Consider the following 19,502-nt stretch of genomic DNA (forward strand, 5'->3'; position numbering starts at 1 on the left):
CCTCATAAAGGGTTCGTGACTAAGATTGGTAATTACTGAACAAGTGGGTGCAATGCAGGTGCAGGTGCGGGCGCTGTAAATAGAAGTAGAATTTATTATTTTTTTATTTAATTTATTGTAAGCTCCAGACGAAGACAATGCATTTTTACTATTCTCTACATCATATACACATCCCGATTTTGCTCTATACTTTCACTGCTATTTAATTTGTTCTACCTCTGTCATTGTTACCTTTTTTAAATGTTCCATCGCCACTTGTATCTGCTCCATGTCTTCCTCACATTTAGCCAACTCAGTATGGACCTGACATCGGAGCAGGATCAGTAAACTGAACAAAGAAAATAAATAAATGAAATTAGTGTGATCTTACACAGCACTTCTGCACTATTCCAAACTCTATAGTGTCACACTACACAGTAGTTTCAATATGTTATTAAATTGTGAGTTCCTAAACATTCAACATTTGTTATGTCTCTTATGACCCATGTATCTATGGTCAAAAAATGTCCAGACAGTGGCAATAGTTTAACTGCTTAAAAATGCTGAAATAGCAAGGCATAATTTTCTTATTGAGAGTTTGTTTCATATCTCGTACCTATTAGTCAAATAACAGATTAAGAAAACTGCATAGTACCGGCCTCTTTATTTTACCTCTCTTACTCAAATCTCTGAACATCAACTGTACACAAAATCTGTTAAGATGGCACATCTCATATCAGAATAAAAAAGGAACATTAAGTTTGCTCTAGAACACACATCTGGGCTCCGTAACACAAAGGTTAGTGATTAATAGCTAATTTGAAAGAACAATTCTGATTGGTTCCCTTTCAGTCTACTGAGCAAAATGCGTATACAACGATGATCTTGATAGGCTGTTTCATTTAGCGATTAATCACTAACCTTTGTGTTACGGGGCCCTGGAGTAATAAACATTTTCTTTTAGAGGAATGTAATTAAATAACATCCTTACCTCTGTATATTTTCAAGAGACTCGGCGAGCAGTGTGAGGGGTTTCCTGAGCTGACCTCTAAGGTTCAACTGCAGCAGCGGTAAGCACATGTTCCACAGGGTTACGCAACCAGCCTGTATGATGTTAGGATCGCCATGGCGTACTGCATTCATTACAGCCTCGCTAAGACGTTCTATGGCATGCAGACGAACCTGAAATTGACAAATAAAAGTGATGTCAGAGTTCCAATGCTGACATGATCTTGGAATGTTTTTATGGTGTAAAGATAATGAAAGTGTTTTATATCACCATGTCATACTCCTGAAAAGAACTGCTCTTTCATGAATACACCATAGACCCTATTGTACAACGCCTACTTAGCTTGTTGTACGCGAGCAAATGAGAAGCTGAATGTTAAACATTTGTACCTTTGCACACGTACCGTCCAAAATGTACCGTTGCACGGGTCAGGAAAAGGTGACGTCGCGATAAAAATATGATTCAACTCATTGCATGCACTAAGTAAATGCAGGTGCAATAGGCAAGGTACGGGCTTACTGGCTGAAATGCCTATTGCTGCTGCAGATCAGATGCACATTTGAAACAATTTTCATTTCGCTTTCAAAATTTTCTTTCTTATTTTCATAGATTTACGTAAGAAAATAACAATTATTGTTCGTAATTTTGCTAATTTCTGAGGCGTTGTACAACACAAATAGCGAACATTCTTATTTGTGCAATGGTGCAACATTTTACATTCGGTGAAAGAAAGAGACACTCTATTAAACTCGGCTAGCGCCTCGTTAGATAGAGCATCTGTCATTGTTGTACGCATTGTATATTTCGCACATTCGCTTATTCGCACTAGACAGCTGAAAAGCAAGTTTTGTACAGGAGCCTATGGGATATTCGTTAGATTAAGGTCCTTTTACGAATATGTTCTCGTATTGAATACAAAATTGAAGCAGACCAAAACAACAGGGAGTGGAGGTTGTGCATAGGCCTATGAACACAAATGACTAGACATCCAAAATAATTCAACTGGATATACTTTCCAAGTACATAAAAATAACTTACTTCTACTGCATTCTTATTGTATGCTTCCTGCTTGTCCAGCAGGTTTCGAACCATGAGCTCACACTGAAGAAACTCCATTTCAAAGAAAGCTCCCTTGTCCTGTCAATTAAAATAAAGTAAATCCAAAATCATTATTTTTATCATGTGCTAGAATAATTATCAATAAAATAGCTCTGGCTAAAACACGTTTCAACAAAAGAAATGCCAGATTTTTTTTTTATTAATCTTGTAAATATTATGAATTACTTATACAATTTACCAAGGGAAAAAAATATATGGGGGCTCAGTGCGTTTTCACCCCTACAGTATCTCAAAAGAGCCTTGGAATTTTTGTTTTAAGCCACAGAAAATCCGTATCCACTAGAATGTTGTAGATTATCCAATGTTGAAGAATTGAGCAGTGGGTTGTAACAGGTAGTCCTAAAAATAAGAACAATTTTCTTTTTCTGTTTTTTTACCATATGTAGGCAAGGTTATCTAAAATCCAAAAAAACCCGAACATACTGTCGAAGCCTGCAAAGTTCCACAGATAAATGATTGTTCCAGATCTCATTTCACAAAACAAAAGTCACACTTGGTGATTGTGCATTTGCACTTGCTGCCCCCAAACTATGGAATAGCCTGCCAATGGATACAAGAAGCTCTCCATCCTTGACTCTCTTCAAATCAAAATTAAAAACATATCTCTTTAGTTAAGGAAATTTGCTGTGTAAACATGTAAAGATCTCTGAACAAGCGCAGCTGAATGTATCCATATAAAAGCTGCACTATACAAATTAATGTTTATTATTATTATTTTTATCTACATCCCCCAAGTATCAAATGAAATACGAAGAGAAATATACACAAATAATATCAATAGCAAGATTAATCATTTTGCCTTTCAATGCATGATTAGAATTTGATCTTACCTTGAGAGGAAAGTTTTTCATAGCATCAAGAGTCCTTGCAAGGAGATCAGGTAAGTTGTATTCAGAGCACAGACGAGCCAGGTCAAGTAGCAATGAAGCTCTGAAATACACAAGGCAACATACACAGTCAGTTCTTAATATTGTGATTAAGTCTGGAATGTAACACTCCGCAATGAGCGGAGAATGTGCAATCATTGAATGCACTGCAAGCAAGACGGGTTGAGTTTGATGACTGGAGTAATAATAATATGTTGCACTTTGATACTTTATCTTCAGTGACCTATTAATAATCTGATTATTTTCATCATCATTTTAATAAAAGATTATGATTTATGGCTCATTTTTTTCACTGCTATCAACTACTACAAGAAAATTTTATTTTTGGGGTTTTCTTTTGAATCAATTAAGTCACTTCTTCTGCCAACAGGCAACGTCCCTCTGACTGCTACATACTCTGAAAGGAAGCATTGCCTAATTTGTTTAATGTTTGTGGAACCAATGAAGAAAATTTACCATCATAATACTAATCTTACAAATTAATATATCAGTTGCCTGACCTATGGTTAATAGGATAGTGATGCTTTAACACATTTTATTGTTCTGTCAAACAACTTTAGTTACTGATAATTATTGTTATAAGTGACTTGAGTCAATTTTTGGCCAAGTTTCTTGTACAGGTGGGCAGATGAATGGCAAAGAACTATGAATCACGCCACGATTTGTCTTATTTCTGTTGTGTGAAATGAGCTGTTGCCCCATGATGATGATGATATACGTACTGCAGAAATCAAATTTAAATCAGCTGTGTTCAATGTAAAAACAAAAATGACAAAAACAATGTATCACATGCATAAAAGGAATAAAATACCCCCCCCCCCATTTTTTTTCAGGTGTTTGTAATATCTATACCGACTTGATTTTCCTTTTTTTGTTTTACCCAACAAGTCAATTTACAAGATCTGTTACAAAATATACAACATAGATATAAAACGTGTGTTGCACACACTAAGCATGAAATGGAACATGTAAAATCCTTAATAAAGCAAACACTATCACCTGAAAGTGAATCAAAACAAAACAAAAATCTGGGGAGGGTTTGACAAAGAGATGGGTGTGCCTTTACGTGTAAGTCATGAGTAGATGGCAATACACATATGGTTTAACTGCCATTGATCATAATCTGACCAATGGGGTGATGGCATGCGTTATACACCACAAATGACCAAAAATCAGACTCAACAATTTGTGAAACTCCCCTAAGTATTAAGTGCTATATTTCCCCAAGTTCTTACTTTCAAATATATAAAATGACTATTTTTCACAGGAATATGAATGTCCTGATTATTGCAATATTGGTAATTCATTGTAAAATAAATCAATATAATCTACACAATCCATATCAAACCAATAAAACTGATGTTTGTAAAGTTGTACATATCCTCCATAAATATGTCCTCAATACTGCTGTAAAAGGAATCACAGGTTTAAAACTGGAATTATTACAAAATCTTAATGAAAAAAATTACAAGAAAATACATCCATAAACAACCACCTCCCACCCCCCCCCAAAAAAAAAAAATGGCTGGATAATTTGAGATACATTTAATTCACAAGAGCATTATTCCCTGAAAAGCTGACACAAGGAGACTAACACTAATACTTTGACAATGAATGACTATCAGGGGGGTGAGTTTTTTTTTTTTTTTTTTGAAATCAAACGAAATCTCAGGGAATTTCCCATTACTTGTCCTCAACAAACACACACATCTCACACACATGTGGACAGCACTAAAACAGAACATACATGCACATCAAGCTACACATCATTCATAGATAGACATGATTGAAAGTGAAGGCCCTGTCAAATACTGCTTTCCAACAGTCTAAAAAGTTTGACTGACCTTCAATTGGTTCTTCATATGGTTTAAAGGTCTTAAATTGGCAGTATGTGAATGAGCCTTGAGAAGTAATTATATCTACCTTTTTTTAATAATATATGATTATTCTATCACTATTCAAAAGTACTTCTACTATCACACACATGCAAACTTACTTCTTATCCCTATTGACAGGGGCTACAGGGGCTGCTTTCCATTTAGACACCATAGACTTGCTACATGACCGCATGCAATTATGGTCATGAAGCAGGATTAAAAATGAAATCATTAAAAAAATGAAATCATAGAAAAAAAAATAGAAGGAAATGGCAGGAATACATTAGTTAGTACATGCATGCATGGAATAGACCGAACACAGGAACAACAGACAAGGGCCCCATCTTACAAAGAGTTAAGATTGATCCAATCAATCGTAACTCTATGGAAATCCACCAGGGTCATAATTTTTTCTACAGGAAATTTGCAAAATGTCTTTTGTAACTAAAAAAAGAGAAACAGTGAATATTCAAGAAAACGATGAATGCATGAATATACATCATAGCTAGAAAATATTATGAACAAACATGCATAATAGATGTTGACGTTGCTAGCCGTCCATAGTTGCGATTGATGGGATCAATCGCAACTCTTTGTAAGACGGGGCCCAGAGCTGAAGCAAAAAGTAAAATATGACATGAACAATGACAGCACAATGAAAGATATTGTGGTTCAATGATTAAAGTAATTTCAGTAAAATATTAATTTCATATTTAATAACATTCTGCAAATAATAATATGAAATATATTAATCCAGTTTTGTTTTTGTTTTTTGTGCTTGTTTTTTGTACATGTGTCTTTTTTCTTAATCATCTCTCTCTGAGGAAATCCATTAGTGGCAAACATTATATTTACATTTAGTAATTAATCAATAATAAACTAAAAATCACTAAGTTTTCATCTTATATTGATGTTGATGCCTTTTTACATCCATGGGGCTGGTATGCTGATATAAATACATGGTTAAAATGAATTATACACTTACCAAGTTTCTGTTACCTTCAAGAATTACACAGTGACAAGAATAATGTAATGATTTTGTTGCACAAAGAGTGGAAGGCAATTCACAGCAGTGGAAAGGTGTGTATTTGTTATCAAGTGATAGGGGATTTGGGAAAGTAAACGGTGCATGACTGGAAAATGGAATGTGAACCTGCGCCTATAGCTTTAAACAAACAATTTCATCAAACAATCAAAGTGAAATTTATAACAGATTAATAATTTTCGTGCAAGGGCTATGAAAACAGTGCTGGTGATAATATGCGTCCATGTTTATATGCCAACACTGTATAGTCAAAAGAAAAATTTGAAGAATTGAAAGATTATGCATTTTCTCAGAGATGTACATGAATTTTTATTCAAAGATAAATAAATGTTATTACAAGCATGCAATGTTTGATGAGGACCAAAATACTGGTAGTTCAGGGGCCTGCATCACAAAGAGTTTTGAAAGATTAATATTAAACTCAAGCTGAGTTTGATCTCAAATTGGTTACAAGACAATTTCTCTTGTGAAAATTGCTCCAGGCTTTATTTCGTCTAAGTAGTAGGGTTAGAGAGTTAAGAGTTAGGGTTGCAATATGGTTTTATGTTACGTTTAGGGTTAGGTTTAAGGTATGGTATAGTTTTAAATCCAGGGATGAAGTTGGTCATTTGATTAGTGGAATTTATAGCAGAGCAACCGTCACCAAAATCAAATGTCATGGAACCCTCAAATTGTGTACTTAAAGAGATAAAGAAAGAAATTATCAACTGGAACGGTACATTGCATATCTTTGTAAAATGAAGCCAAGGGATACATTAAATTGTCATATTCTATTTATAGAGCATATTATACTAGCTAAAGTGTATAACAATTGTATCTACACACTAAATGTATACTTAGTTACAAATTTATATACAGAATATGGAACTATGGTCAATGGAAATTCCTTTGTGTTTAGAAATATACATCACAGAAAGAGAAAGTTTACATATATCTATGTACATCTAAGAATCTAATAAACAGTCTATGCTATCACAGCCTTAAATCAAAATTCTAATACTAGATAGATGCACATGCATAATCTAATTCTATGTCTTCAACTTACACAGGCGGGTCGAGATTTGATGAGCTGGCAAAAAATGAAATTATAAATGATTATGAATATTTGTAATTTCAAGAAAAGGGGTTTATATATGATTAGAGTATACCTTTGTAAGCTCAAATCACAAGATAAATATAAATTATTCCTTTTTTGAAAAATATTAGCTATTCGCTTACATTGGCTCATGGTACTTAGTTTATTCAGGAAAATCTTCATCATGGCGGAATTATATACTAACAGCTTGGTATTCAGATGAAGCAAATGTGCTATTGAGAGAAATGTTCATGATAAAGTGTCTTTGAATGACTCTATATCAAAACGATATTCCAAAGATAAAAATTCCCACATCTTTTATTGTGACATGAATCCAACAGCAATAAGTGCAAATATATTTGGAAAAAAATACCCAAATAAGATAGAATCACAAAGTTTCTGCTCAAAATGTAAGGTGAACAATAGAAGGAAACATTCTTTCAAAACTTTACATATACCAAAATTGATCGAGACAGTAAAGTGACAGCCACAACATGATAATTTTGATGAAAAAAAAAGAAATCAGACAGTCTCAATTCAAAGAAACCTTGTATCTTCAAAGAAACCTCTTATTCAAAAAAGCAACACAATTTACCCAGATGAAAGTAGATCATCAGTAGGACTAGAGCTGTTTGAAAAAAAAACAAGTATAGGAAATCTTAATAAAGTTTATTCTAACTAGGAGGACTTTCCCTCTTATAGAAAAAGAGTATATTGTCCTTTGGTATCCACACAGACAATATCAAGGCTAATGTAAAAAAAGAAAAAAAGACAGTTAAAAAGGGGGCAAATTTCCTGTCCAAATTACAAAGTAAAAGAGAAAGTACAGGATCCTTGACACCTCTACATCATACTAAATTCTAAAGATGAGTTTATTTTAAAAGAATAATAAATACTAGATACCAATAAACAAAGAAACAAGCCATTAGAATACTTTGAAGGAAATCAAAGTGAGGATCCCAAGTCACTTAATCGTAAAATCTCTCCATTTGGAAAAGAATGAGAATTTACCAAGATGAATCGAGCTCATCGGCTGAACTAGAGCTGTATAAAAATGAGATTAGAGAGACCACAAAATAAAATGCACAGTGGTTATGGAAGATTACTTTGAAAGGCAGATTAGAGGATATATTAAAAGCACAATGTTACTGATATGCTGACTATTAGCAGATGTGGATTTTTTTAATTATTACAATTCCAATGAAATCCCAATGAAAAAAATGGATAGTTACAGGGTATATGTTAATTATAAAAATGTTGAATTAGATTATAAAGATTAGCATGTGGTTACAATAGTGGTGCTTTGATGACCACAGCAAAAATAATATACAGCTTTTTCATGGTTTTTTTTCTTAAAAGAAGAAGGTAAAAAAAACAATGCAGGGGATAGATTTTGTTAGATTCTCTTGGACTTTATATCGTCTTCTAAATCTACGCAGATGTCTTTGTAAGACAAACAAACTAAAAGAAGTGTTCATTCACAGTGTAATAAACACATACATGTACAACATAAAAATACAATTTTTATCTTTTAGGTAATGAGAAAACTGAGTATTGTTCTACAGACTAAATTTAAAGTATATGTGGACAAGAAATAACCCTTCTCACAAGACACATTACATAGTCATGAACTATCAAGACATAGAGACAAATGACACTCAAATTCTAGGCGGTGCTTTATTGAGGTTACTGATGTTTGCTAAGAAATTAATTAACCAGTGACAGTGCTTTATAAAGCTGCTTTTACAATTACAAGAATGGTTGGGAATAGGAAAAGCCTAATATATTCTTTAAAGTTTTAGAGAATAATTTTACACAAAAGAATTCATAATTCTGCATTAATACTAAACTATGGCAAAAATATTTCACTGCATTAAACATGTTTGATATTGGTGAAAGACTGAAAAAAAATTCCTTGCACAATATACATATCCACTTGTAAGAAATAATTTTAAAATTCCAAATGCTCACTAAAATGCAAGTTGTCCTTGAGGCAATCTTTGCATTAAAAAAAAAACATTTTAAGAACACTTTTTTTTGGGGGGGGAGGGTCCATCAATGATACATACACATAGGGAAAAAATCAATTTGTTTTCCAGTGAACTGGTAACAGATAGTGTTAGGTTTGATGTTGATTCTAGACTTAAATTTGTTTAGGTTTAGTAAACCAGCAAATGAGCCAGTGTGACAAAAGAATTTTGTCAAATAACCATCAAAGCACCTCATACAAGGAATTAATTATTATCATGGGTGTTCATTAACTTGAAAGTAAATGGGTAGGGGTAGAATTAAAGATATACACAGTGAATAAGGACTGCAACCCATGGATCATGCTCTGCGAGGATGTAGGCTAGGGTGCTGGGTGGGGTGTAGAGTGGGGTTGGGTGAGGTGAGTTGAGGTTTATGTATTAAAACAACTTACACCTCGCTGGCAGTGTTGGCCAAGCGTATAATAGAGGCAATGGAGGGGGAGCTTGACCCCTGCTCCCGACCCCCTTCACCCGATCCTTGGGTAGGGGCACCAGATGACCTGCTCCTATATCATATTGTGTCATGGGAGAATATACAACAGTGAATAAGGATGAGCTATGGACAAGTTAGAATGGACAATTACAATCTACATAGAGAAAATTAATATTACGATAAAAAACATGATTAATACTGTATAATGCAACATAAAACTAGATTAGATACAAAGACAACAAAAACCAGCACAAATTAGCCTTCTACTATCAATAAAGGGTGTATATTTTATGTGTTCTTTAAAACATAATTTTTAGCTTTCTCAATTAAAAATATGCAAAAGGATTTAGCTTTTTTATTAGCATTAGAAAGAAAAGATCATATGAAAAAAGCAGGTTTTTATGTGAAGGATCTTATTTTTCAATACAATGCAGAAACAGTTTGCCAATATTTGTCAGTATTAAAAGAAAAATGATCGAAATCTTATCAGACTTCTAGTTTTATATCGCCATTTCACTTTGGAACAATACCACAATTTTTCCATTCATTCGCTCACAAACAACAAAATACATGCATGACATCATTGGATACTGTTTATTCACATATACTAGTAATTGACTGAACACATAGGCCCTTATTCTGTAGTCAGGTTTAACTTAGACCACGGAGAGCCAAAAAATAAAAAAGGCTGCTTATAATGCATATTTCTTGTGTTTACTATTTTGTTTCCTTTTGCTTTCAAAATGAAGTAAAATACTTTAAAATACTCCAGTTATCATTCCTAGACAATTTGGGTGTCATGAGTTAATAAATTGGATTTGTGCCCCAATTGGCTCTCCATAGTTAAACCACAACTTAATAGGGATTTGTGCCCCAATTGGCTCTCCATAGTTAAACCACAACTTTAAACCAAAGTTTAATTTAAACCAGAGTTCAGAATACGGGCCATAGAAGTAATGGGATATGGGTATACACAATATCATCCAGATTTCTCCAGCAATGATAAAAACATCATCACAGCTGACACTCATACAAAATCAAGCAAAAAAACAAAGACACTTACATATCTACTACCTTCTTTCCCTATTAAACAAAACATAAACTTCAGATCTTTCACCCTACGGCCCTGCCCTACCTATCATCTCCAATAGTTGGTGTAGCTGTCTTGCGGCCGCTGGCTACGCTCATGGAGCTTGAGGCTCGAGAGAAGTCCTCGTCGTGCACAATGTTCTTCAATATACGCTCCAGATGAGGTGAATAGTCCGTTATTTCACCCTGTTCAAAGGCACTACAAATACAATCATGAAATAATTTAGTCTAGGGATATGAATGTACATATAATAAATCTAAATATCATTGTTTACTGTTTTCAGTGCATTTAGTTCACAAGCTTCTGAGGACTTTATGAATATGACCCCCAAAATACCCTTGATCCATGTAATTTATTGATTGCAGGTATATTGAATTTGGAGCCAATACTCCAAAAATGTTCATGGTTAAAATGCAATTACAAGTAAATTTAATTTGAAAACCACACAATTATCTGAATTTAAATAGGCAAGTAATTAATTAATCAAATTTATCTAACATTCAAGGTAATGTTCTAACATAAGCTATAAGTAGAAAACCAAGAACCCAAGAATGGTATATCTGTCATTCTAACTGAAAAAAATGGAATTATACAATGAAAATCAAATATTTAATTTTCAAACAATGAATTTTGAAAACATTTGTGAACAAATATTTATATTAAGCTTTGCAATACACTTTGAAATACACATAACTTCAGCCTAAATGTTTTAAATAGCAAATAGGATACGTACACCCTCAATTTCATGAGCTTGAAGTAAACAGTAAGTTCGCCACTTGACCTGAGATCCTTCTGTAGTTTACCCATATCAACAAGCTGGTGACGAACCTAAGGAGATCAATCAGAAGAAACATTTCTAGACTTGAAAATTCATAATTGAGATAAAAATGATGACTTCATCATATACCAAAGAATTTGTAGGTTATCAAAACTGACTCATTTTCATCATGAAAACTGAAAAAAAGTATAATTTATAAACTAGAATTCATATCGAGGAGACAAATAAGAATATACTGTAAGATTTAGCAGTCTGAATGATAAAAGAGAAACATTAAAGTCACAGATGCCACTTACAATTTCTGACCATAAATGTAAAACAATGAATTTGAAGCATATACTCATCACTCTTCAAGTTAACTTTGACTCAATCTCACCTGCAGAGATATAACTTGTTTGTAGAGGAGTGGTACATGGGTCTTGGTGAATTCGGCCGTGGCCTTGCTAACCTCCGCTGCTTCCTTAGTCCGACCTGCATCAACATGGCATTCAATGAGTGCAATCATTAGCTGGGCTCGCCACTCGTAATCCTTGTCTTCTATGTCATCCAAGGCTTTGACTACATGGTGGAGGCTGACAGAGAGGTACTGGCGATAGTTTAGCTTCAGGAATGGCCGACAGAATTGCCAGTAGAGGACGGAGGCATTGTAGACAAGGAAGTGATACCTGAAGGGAAGGGATATTAAATTTCATTGACTTGTAATAATCAATCAGATAGGTGTATTACAGTGTATATGTGCCTTTTATGAATTGCACAGGTAGACTGTAAAATCAGCATAATAACAGGTATAATATCAACAAACTCATTAACAACCCCAAACAACCCTGGGGAGTGTTTCATCAACATTTTCATCCGACAAGTTGTCAGATCTGCCATCTTTCTCTGATGTTGATTGGCTGAGAGGTACTGTTACTATGGTAACTGTCGGATAAAATGGGACTTGTCGGATAAAACGTCCGACAAGTCCTTTCATGAAACGCTCCCCCGATCAAGGTATAATTTCAAAATTATCAATAATGAATATAATGATTCTCAAATTCAAAACAATTTTCAATTCATAATCTTCAGTAGATATGAACACATACAGTTTAGATATGATGTGGGGGAAAATATTCTGGCAAAAAAAATAAATAAAAGTTCAGCAGAGCATTTGCCATAAAAATGTTTTCAGAGCGATAGTCATACATCCCTCTGACATGACTTAGTGACAGTATCATTGGAGAAAGAGCAGGGATTCCAACATAGTATCATTTGACAAATTATCTAGTCATCCAAAAATATATATATATATATATTTCTTTGAACTTGGATTATATGACATTTTGTCATCCAAGAGATTTAATCACTGATTCTTCTACAATACCTTGGATTTTCTTTGGCAAAGTTGATTGCCTTTTGGATGTAAACCACTGCCTTCTCAAGCTGGGTCTGTAATAAGAAATAAGAAATGATACAAAATGAAAATATTTACATGTACACGTATATTCTACATTTCAAGTGTAAAAAAAGCAATACAATATCATATTGTCGTGATATCATCTTCCATCATTTAAATATAATAGTACTTCTTGGTCATAAATCTTCATTTTAATTATTTTTGGCAGTCCATCTGAAATCCTACAATGTTGGCTAAAATTAATTTAGAGTTTTTAAACAACTTAATACAAACATATACTCTAATGAGATATGTTATAAAAAAAATAAACCAGCAAAATATTCTTTAAATTCATATAAAGAGGAAGTAGGGTGTGAAGTTTGTAATACCTCAAGCATGAGTTTTGAAATCCTATAAAATGAAACTACATGAAGATAGATTTCATATACACATCGTCTGAACTTATGCCTCTGCCAATGAGTTTTAAAATGTATTGCACACTTTAATCACTATAATTTTAACCAATTTTGTAATATTGGAGTGTCTCTCCCATATAAATTAGAATTTTAAAAAATCGTTGAAGAGTCTATTGGATCTATAATGTATAGCCAATGGCTATAATAAAAAACCTCCATAATACAATTGATAATGTAAATCAAATCAATTGTATGGTAGAAAAACAGTCTTCTGGTACAAGACGAATGAAACTATGAAACTGAAAGTGAACTTACAGGGTCATTAGCTGATGAAGGTGCCAAGAGTTGGGCATGGCATAGGTAGGCTCTGCAGAGAAACTGATTGGAAGGTGGTGTCTTCATGAAGAACATTTTGAGGCACTCCTTGGTGATGTGTGGCAGGTCATTCTGAAGGAAAGAAATCAATAATGTGTTTCATTTTCCACTTTAAGAATAATTTACATTTCAAGAGTTAACACTTACAACTACAGAGTCCTAAGGGATGACTATCAGTACCACATTACTGAGTATCAACTACCAAGTCACACTAAAACAAGTGATGATTACTGATTAGCAAACAAACATTCCATCAAGAAGAAAAAAATGCTCTATGATGGCAACTTTAATTCAAGTAAATTGTCCACTTTATTTGTCTCTTTTTCAAATTTACTGTACCTCTTCATGAAAAAAAAAACGTTCTTGAAAAATCACATCTTAAGGTTGAATATATCCATCATACATGTTACTTCTGATAAAAAAAAATCATCTTAAATGATCTGAAAGGGTCAACAAAAATACGAAAGCAAAACGAATCCTTAATTACAGGATGCTTCAAGTATTGAAGATCAATTGCTATTGTCACAGCTAAAATGAAAGGCCTCAATGAAATTAATCCCAGACTTGATCACGTTCAGCTGAATCAGACATTTTGGGGGTAAACAGCTATCTACATGTAACATATATATATGTACACCAAAAAAAATTATAAAAGAAAACACCTCACAAGGTTCAATATAGGCCCACTGTTAGTAGCTTTTATAATCATCAAATTTCGATAACCTTTGGAAAGATGAGATTATGAGTTATTTTTCTACATAGATTTTCATCTTTATCATAAACAATTTATCACATATTGGAATTGTAGCAGACATCTGGTACATTAGTAAAATTCTAAAGTTTGTCATAGCACAGTTTCATAAGATTATTATCAATTAAAAATGTCATACTTCTATGACAAATTTGTTCCCTGCTAATCACACGATGGTGTCTGTAGATTATAATTTGAGATTGATAGGTTTCACATGTACCTTAAGAGCCAGCTCTGCACACAACACATAAAGATCTTGGTTGAAGGGTAGGGGGCCATCTGGGTTAGGTTTAGATTCAGCAGCGCTCTTCAGAAGATCATAGGCTTGGTGAAGGAAAGATCCCTTTCCTTGCACTATAATGAAACAAAGAATGTAGTAGCTTTGAAAAACAAAACAATTGACTGGGTTTATACATAGACAGTTTTCTAAGGCTTTTTGCTTCCCAATTTTCTTTTTCTTTTACTGTTTTGTGAAATTATGCAAAACTTTAAAATGTCATAACTTTTTTTATTTTACATCCGATTTTGATGAAATTTTCAGTGTTATGCTTGTTGGATTTTTCTCCTTTTATTCAAATAATCTTTTTGATGGGGTGGACTTGTCCTTTAAAAAAATAGAAATCCCCATAGATGAATAATAGACATATGGGGACTAGGCCCCTCACACTGCTTGCAAGATGGCTAGCCATCTGTGTACATTAAGGAAAGAAAGTCAAAAAGTAAACAAATGTTTTAAACTCCTCAAAACAGATGGATTTTAGTTGTCTACATGTACTTGTAAGTATGAAATTCCCATACACTATATTAGATATTTCAAATAAATGAAAAGATGTGAAATTTGAATAAAACAGCAATGGCAACACACTGCACTTCAACACTTAAGTTTGAGATACATGCATCATGAAATTCATTGATTTTTGCATCAATACACAACATGAGATACATGTAAGTAGGTCTATAATAGACTATACATGTAGGCTTACATGTACTACGTGTGCGCACGTGCGTGCGACAGTCAGTTGAGCGAGGTCCTGTTATGTCTATGTATTTTCCTGTACATATAGACATGATCTACATGTATTTTGCTACTTTTTCAGAGGTTATTTGTAATTTCTGTAAATTTTAAGTAATTTTTATTGTTTTTAATTTAGATGTTGAGGATTATTTTGATGTAGACTCTGGAGTCTTAGACACTTTCCCAAATAGATTTTGATAAAAACAAACTTTCAATAATATTTACAGAACACTACAAAGCCAAAGACAAGTCCGCACATTTTCCCTGTAAATCTCCATTATTTCAAACAATGAGTGTATTTTTTTCATTTTTATTTAGGCACCATTATTTTTTCTTATTTCACAAACAAGCTCTTTCTTTCTCGAAAAAATAGATCTAGATCTAACATTAACATTACTTCAGTGTTAGACTAGATCTAACATTAGATCCGACTATCTAGTCTAGCTAACTTTTAGATCTCCCAATTTTTTTTACAAAACTGTGCTTTGTCAATATTTGCAATATTGTCTGGCACTACTTTCTTGAAATTTATGAGATGTATTATGTACAGTCGCGAGCAGGTTGACCAGACGTCCCATATTTCCCGGGATTGTCCCTTATTTTGCTCCATTGTCCCGGCGTCTCACTCCCGACAAACCCTTCCCGGGACGCTTATTTGTCCCGTATTTCAGAATATTGAACAAAATATAATGAATACATAGAAAAGTGAAGAATTTTCATCAAATAACCAACAGATGACGACGCAGAGACAACAATAAAATCAATTAATGTAAACTTTTGCGAGTTCTGCAGTGATTTTTCAATATTGCAAACGAAAAGTTATGTATATAATATCTACACACACACACACACATAAAGTCAGCACACATACATACACGTGGCCTGCACTGGCCTCCTGCCTGTGTGTGGCAGGCTACTAGCTTTAGCTAGGCATGTACATGTAGGATCGGAGCAGATTCTCAATGGTGCAAACATAGAAAACTAAAGCTAGTAGCCTGCCACACACAGGACATGACAAACAGTTTTTCCACCAAATTAATCATAAAATCTTATATGGATCATATTATGGATTCTCAGATTACTGATTTGGTGATGTAATCAGAGGAGCAAGTTATTGAGTTTTCATAGTATAGTTGTTTCAGCTTTTGTTTTGAGTCTTGTCGTGATCGCTGCGAACTTGTAATGAGAAGAGAGATGCCTGTTTGTGATGCCGCGATGTTTCATCTAATTTCTAAGTTTGACAATGTTTCACCTTGAAATGTTATTCATCTCTAAAACATTTTTAGTTTTCTATTAAACAATATTTAAAACATATAAAAAAAACCCAAATATCATTTAGATTTTGGTTAGATGATTGGATTTTTTGTTTGCTTGAAGTTTGAATTTTTCCCTCTTTCTTTCTTTCATTTTTCTTTCTTTTCTACCCTTCTTTCTTCATCCTTCTATCCTTCCTGCTTGCTTTTTTTTTTGTTCCATCTATCTTTGTTTCCAATTTTTCCTTTCCTGTTCCTTTCTCTCTCTCTGTTCATTTTTCTTTCTCTTACTTTCCTTTTTTGAATTTCCTTTTTATTTCCTTCATTCTTTCTTTCCTTAAAATTTTCTTTGCTTCCTTCTCCCTTTCTCTCCTTTTTCTTTTTGTTGTTTCTCTCCTTCCATTATTTTCTGTTTTCATTCTCTCCTCCCTTCATTCTTTCTTCCCTCTCTTTCATCCTTTCTTTCATTCTTTTTTCCTTCTAATTCTTTTCCCTTATTCTTTCTTGCCCTTTCTTCCTACCTGTTTTTCTTCTTTCTTTCTTACTTTCTTCCTTCCTTCCTTTCTTTCTTTCTTTTTTTTTTTCAAAGAATGAATGAAACATCATTCTTTTTTTTCCCTTTTTCTTACTTTTTTTCCTTTCTCTCCTTTATATTTTCTTTCACACATTCCTTCATCTTCCCTTCCTTTCTTTATTAATTTCAAAGAATGATGGAAACCTTATTCTTTCTTTCTTTCATTATTTCTAATTCTTTCATCCTTCTTTTATTATTTTTTCTTTCTTTGATTTGATTTTTTTCCTTCAAAATTTTTTTTACTTCATTTTCCCCTCATTTTTTCCTCGCAATTCATCTCTTTCCTGTCCTCTTTTCTTTCTTTCCTTTATTCTTTTGTTCACCCTCCCTTCCTTTTCTTTATAATTTGTTTTCACAAGTATCAAAAAATCAACAAAGACTAGGCTAGCTACACAATCATGACAATGTTATAACATTTGAGTTTTGTGTAGCCTACTTTGATTCAATCCGCTCGTCCATTGTTCTTTGTCGATTGTCCCGTATTTCATTTTGTGAAATCTGGGCTGGTCACCCCCTCTTGTCGCGAGCAAAATTAGTGAAATTGCAGTCTGGAAATTAATGTTAATGTTAGAAATGGTACTTAGACTAGTTAGCCTTGCCCTTACTAGGCATGTCGACAAGTCACGCCAGCAGCAGTAGACTAAATTAATAAATACAAATCTGCTGATTTATCGGTCTACGCCAGCGGCACCTGCCTCACGTCGACACGGCCTGACCTCGGCCGTTTTATTTTTGAGATAACCCAGTCCCATATGCTAAATATTGTGTTAGTGTGGTCAACCGGCGCTGGCGACATCGACAATTTTTTTTCAACCAGTCCATGTAAACTTAGGATACATCCACTCACTCACCCTTATAAATATTAGAAACTTACCTCCGAATTGCTGAGTTGCTGCCAGTAGTTGCCTGATGTTACTATCCATTTTGACAGCAAAAGATAAAGAATTTGCATACTTCTTGGCCGCGGGTCTCGCCTTGCCCTTGGCAACGAAAAATTGTTTAATACCTATACCGTACCCACAATGCAACATAAATTTTGTACGCAGGAAAGGACGGTTTCACGAGACTGTCACAATACAAGGACATCTTCATGACTAAACGCGAGTTCGAGGCTAGTTATTATGAGGCGCCGAATGTACCAATATTATATAGAACAATTATTTGTTATATAATCATTATTTATTAAATAATAACTATTATTTATATATAATTTACATTTTATTTGTAAATAACTACTATTATATAAAATATCATTTCTAATTATTTATATATAATTCCAAGTAATACTTCATTATTTGTAAATAATAATAGTTCGACATTCCATTATTTATAAATAATGATTATTTGTTTTTCATTATTTATAAATAATGATTATTTGTTTTTCATTATTTATAAATAATGATTATTTGTTTTTCATTATTTACAAATAATGATTATTTGTTTTTCATTATTTATAAATAATGATTATTTGTTTTTAATTATTTATAAATAATGATTATTTGTTTTTCATTATTTATAAATAATTTGTTGAGTTTTCCATTATTTATAAATAATGATTATTTGTTAAATAATGAAAACGTCTACTTCATTATTTATAAATAATTTTTTCGAGTGCACCATTATTCTCATTATTTATAAATAATCATTATTTAATGTTCGAGTTTTCCATTATTTATAAATAAAGATTATTTGTTAAATAATGAAATATCTACTTCATTATTTATAAATAATAATTTTGTTTCAATATCCATTATTTATAAATAATCATTATTTATAAACAATTTTTACAGTTTGCCATTATATACAAATAATCATTATTTATATACAAATAAACATTATTTATTAAATAATGCCATTATTTATTAAATAATGGAAAACTCGCTATAACATGCAAATGTGGGACCGCCCATGATATGAATATTCATGATGCGATTTCCTTTTTCGTGATTTTTCTTCACAAATTTTTGTCCATTTCCTCTTCATAATGACATTTCTTGAAGCAATTTTCTAGGGATATGGTCTGATTGTAATATTCTTCATTTTCTATATAACCTTGTCTTCGTAGAAATATCAAAAAGTGTAATTTTATACGATTTTTCCTACAGTTCACAATCCCCATAGGCGCGCGTGTATCGTAGGGACAACCGGTGAATCGACGGAGTGCTCTTCATCGAAATACTACGTTGGTTGGTCCCCGGAAGTGGCGGGCGGAATTTAGCCCGAATCCTCGATGGAAGTCGATCAAGTGCATATGAGCTGAGAGAGTGAAATATCAGTGTACTTGTACAGGCCCTTCTACTTTTTATAAATATTTATTGTTGCCTTTTTTGTTAAGTTAATTTTTCCTGGTGTAGAGATAAGTTTCAGTTCTAATAATGCACTTCAAATACATTTTGGAGTGTCTGTTTGAGGCGTTTGGGG

General features: G+C 33.1%; 1 protein-coding gene across 12 annotated transcripts in view; it reads right to left on the minus strand.

The window, feature by feature from the left end:
* The window catches only part of LOC129272403 (cilia- and flagella-associated protein 46-like), a 70,672-nt gene extending 52,572 nt beyond the window's left edge, over positions 1–18,100 (minus strand). The window contains exons 1-15 of one of the 12 annotated variants that reach the window (XM_064107659.1): positions 17,956–18,100; positions 14,460–14,593; positions 13,429–13,560; positions 12,686–12,750; positions 11,699–11,987; positions 11,278–11,372; positions 10,590–10,742; positions 9,414–9,527; positions 8,003–8,035; positions 6,962–6,985; positions 4,991–5,050; positions 2,938–3,037; positions 2,027–2,125; positions 971–1,161; positions 232–328 (exon numbers count right to left, since the gene is read on the minus strand). In XM_064107659.1, the coding sequence (XP_063963729.1) occupies positions 232–328; positions 971–1,161; positions 2,027–2,125; positions 2,938–3,037; positions 4,991–5,050; positions 6,962–6,985; positions 8,003–8,035; positions 9,414–9,527; positions 10,590–10,742; positions 11,278–11,372; positions 11,699–11,987; positions 12,686–12,750; positions 13,429–13,560; positions 14,460–14,593; positions 17,956–18,004 (1,635 nt within the window). In that variant the 5' untranslated portion in view covers positions 18,005–18,100. Of the gene's footprint in view, positions 1–231; positions 329–970; positions 1,162–2,026; positions 2,126–2,937; positions 3,038–4,990; positions 5,051–6,961; positions 6,986–7,586; positions 7,620–8,002; positions 8,036–9,413; positions 9,528–10,589; positions 10,743–11,277; positions 11,373–11,698; positions 11,988–12,685; positions 12,751–13,428; positions 13,561–14,459; positions 14,594–17,955 lie in introns of all 12 variants that reach the window. The other 11 variants (XM_064107658.1, XM_064107661.1, XM_064107660.1 and 8 more) reach the window with 11 other exon arrangements.
* Positions 18,101–19,502: the final 1,402 nt, after the last annotated feature.

This window comes from Lytechinus pictus, chromosome 12 (genome assembly GCF_037042905.1).
Source record: "Lytechinus pictus isolate F3 Inbred chromosome 12, Lp3.0, whole genome shotgun sequence".
Classification (NCBI taxonomy): Eukaryota; Metazoa; Echinodermata; class Echinoidea; order Temnopleuroida; family Toxopneustidae; genus Lytechinus; species Lytechinus pictus.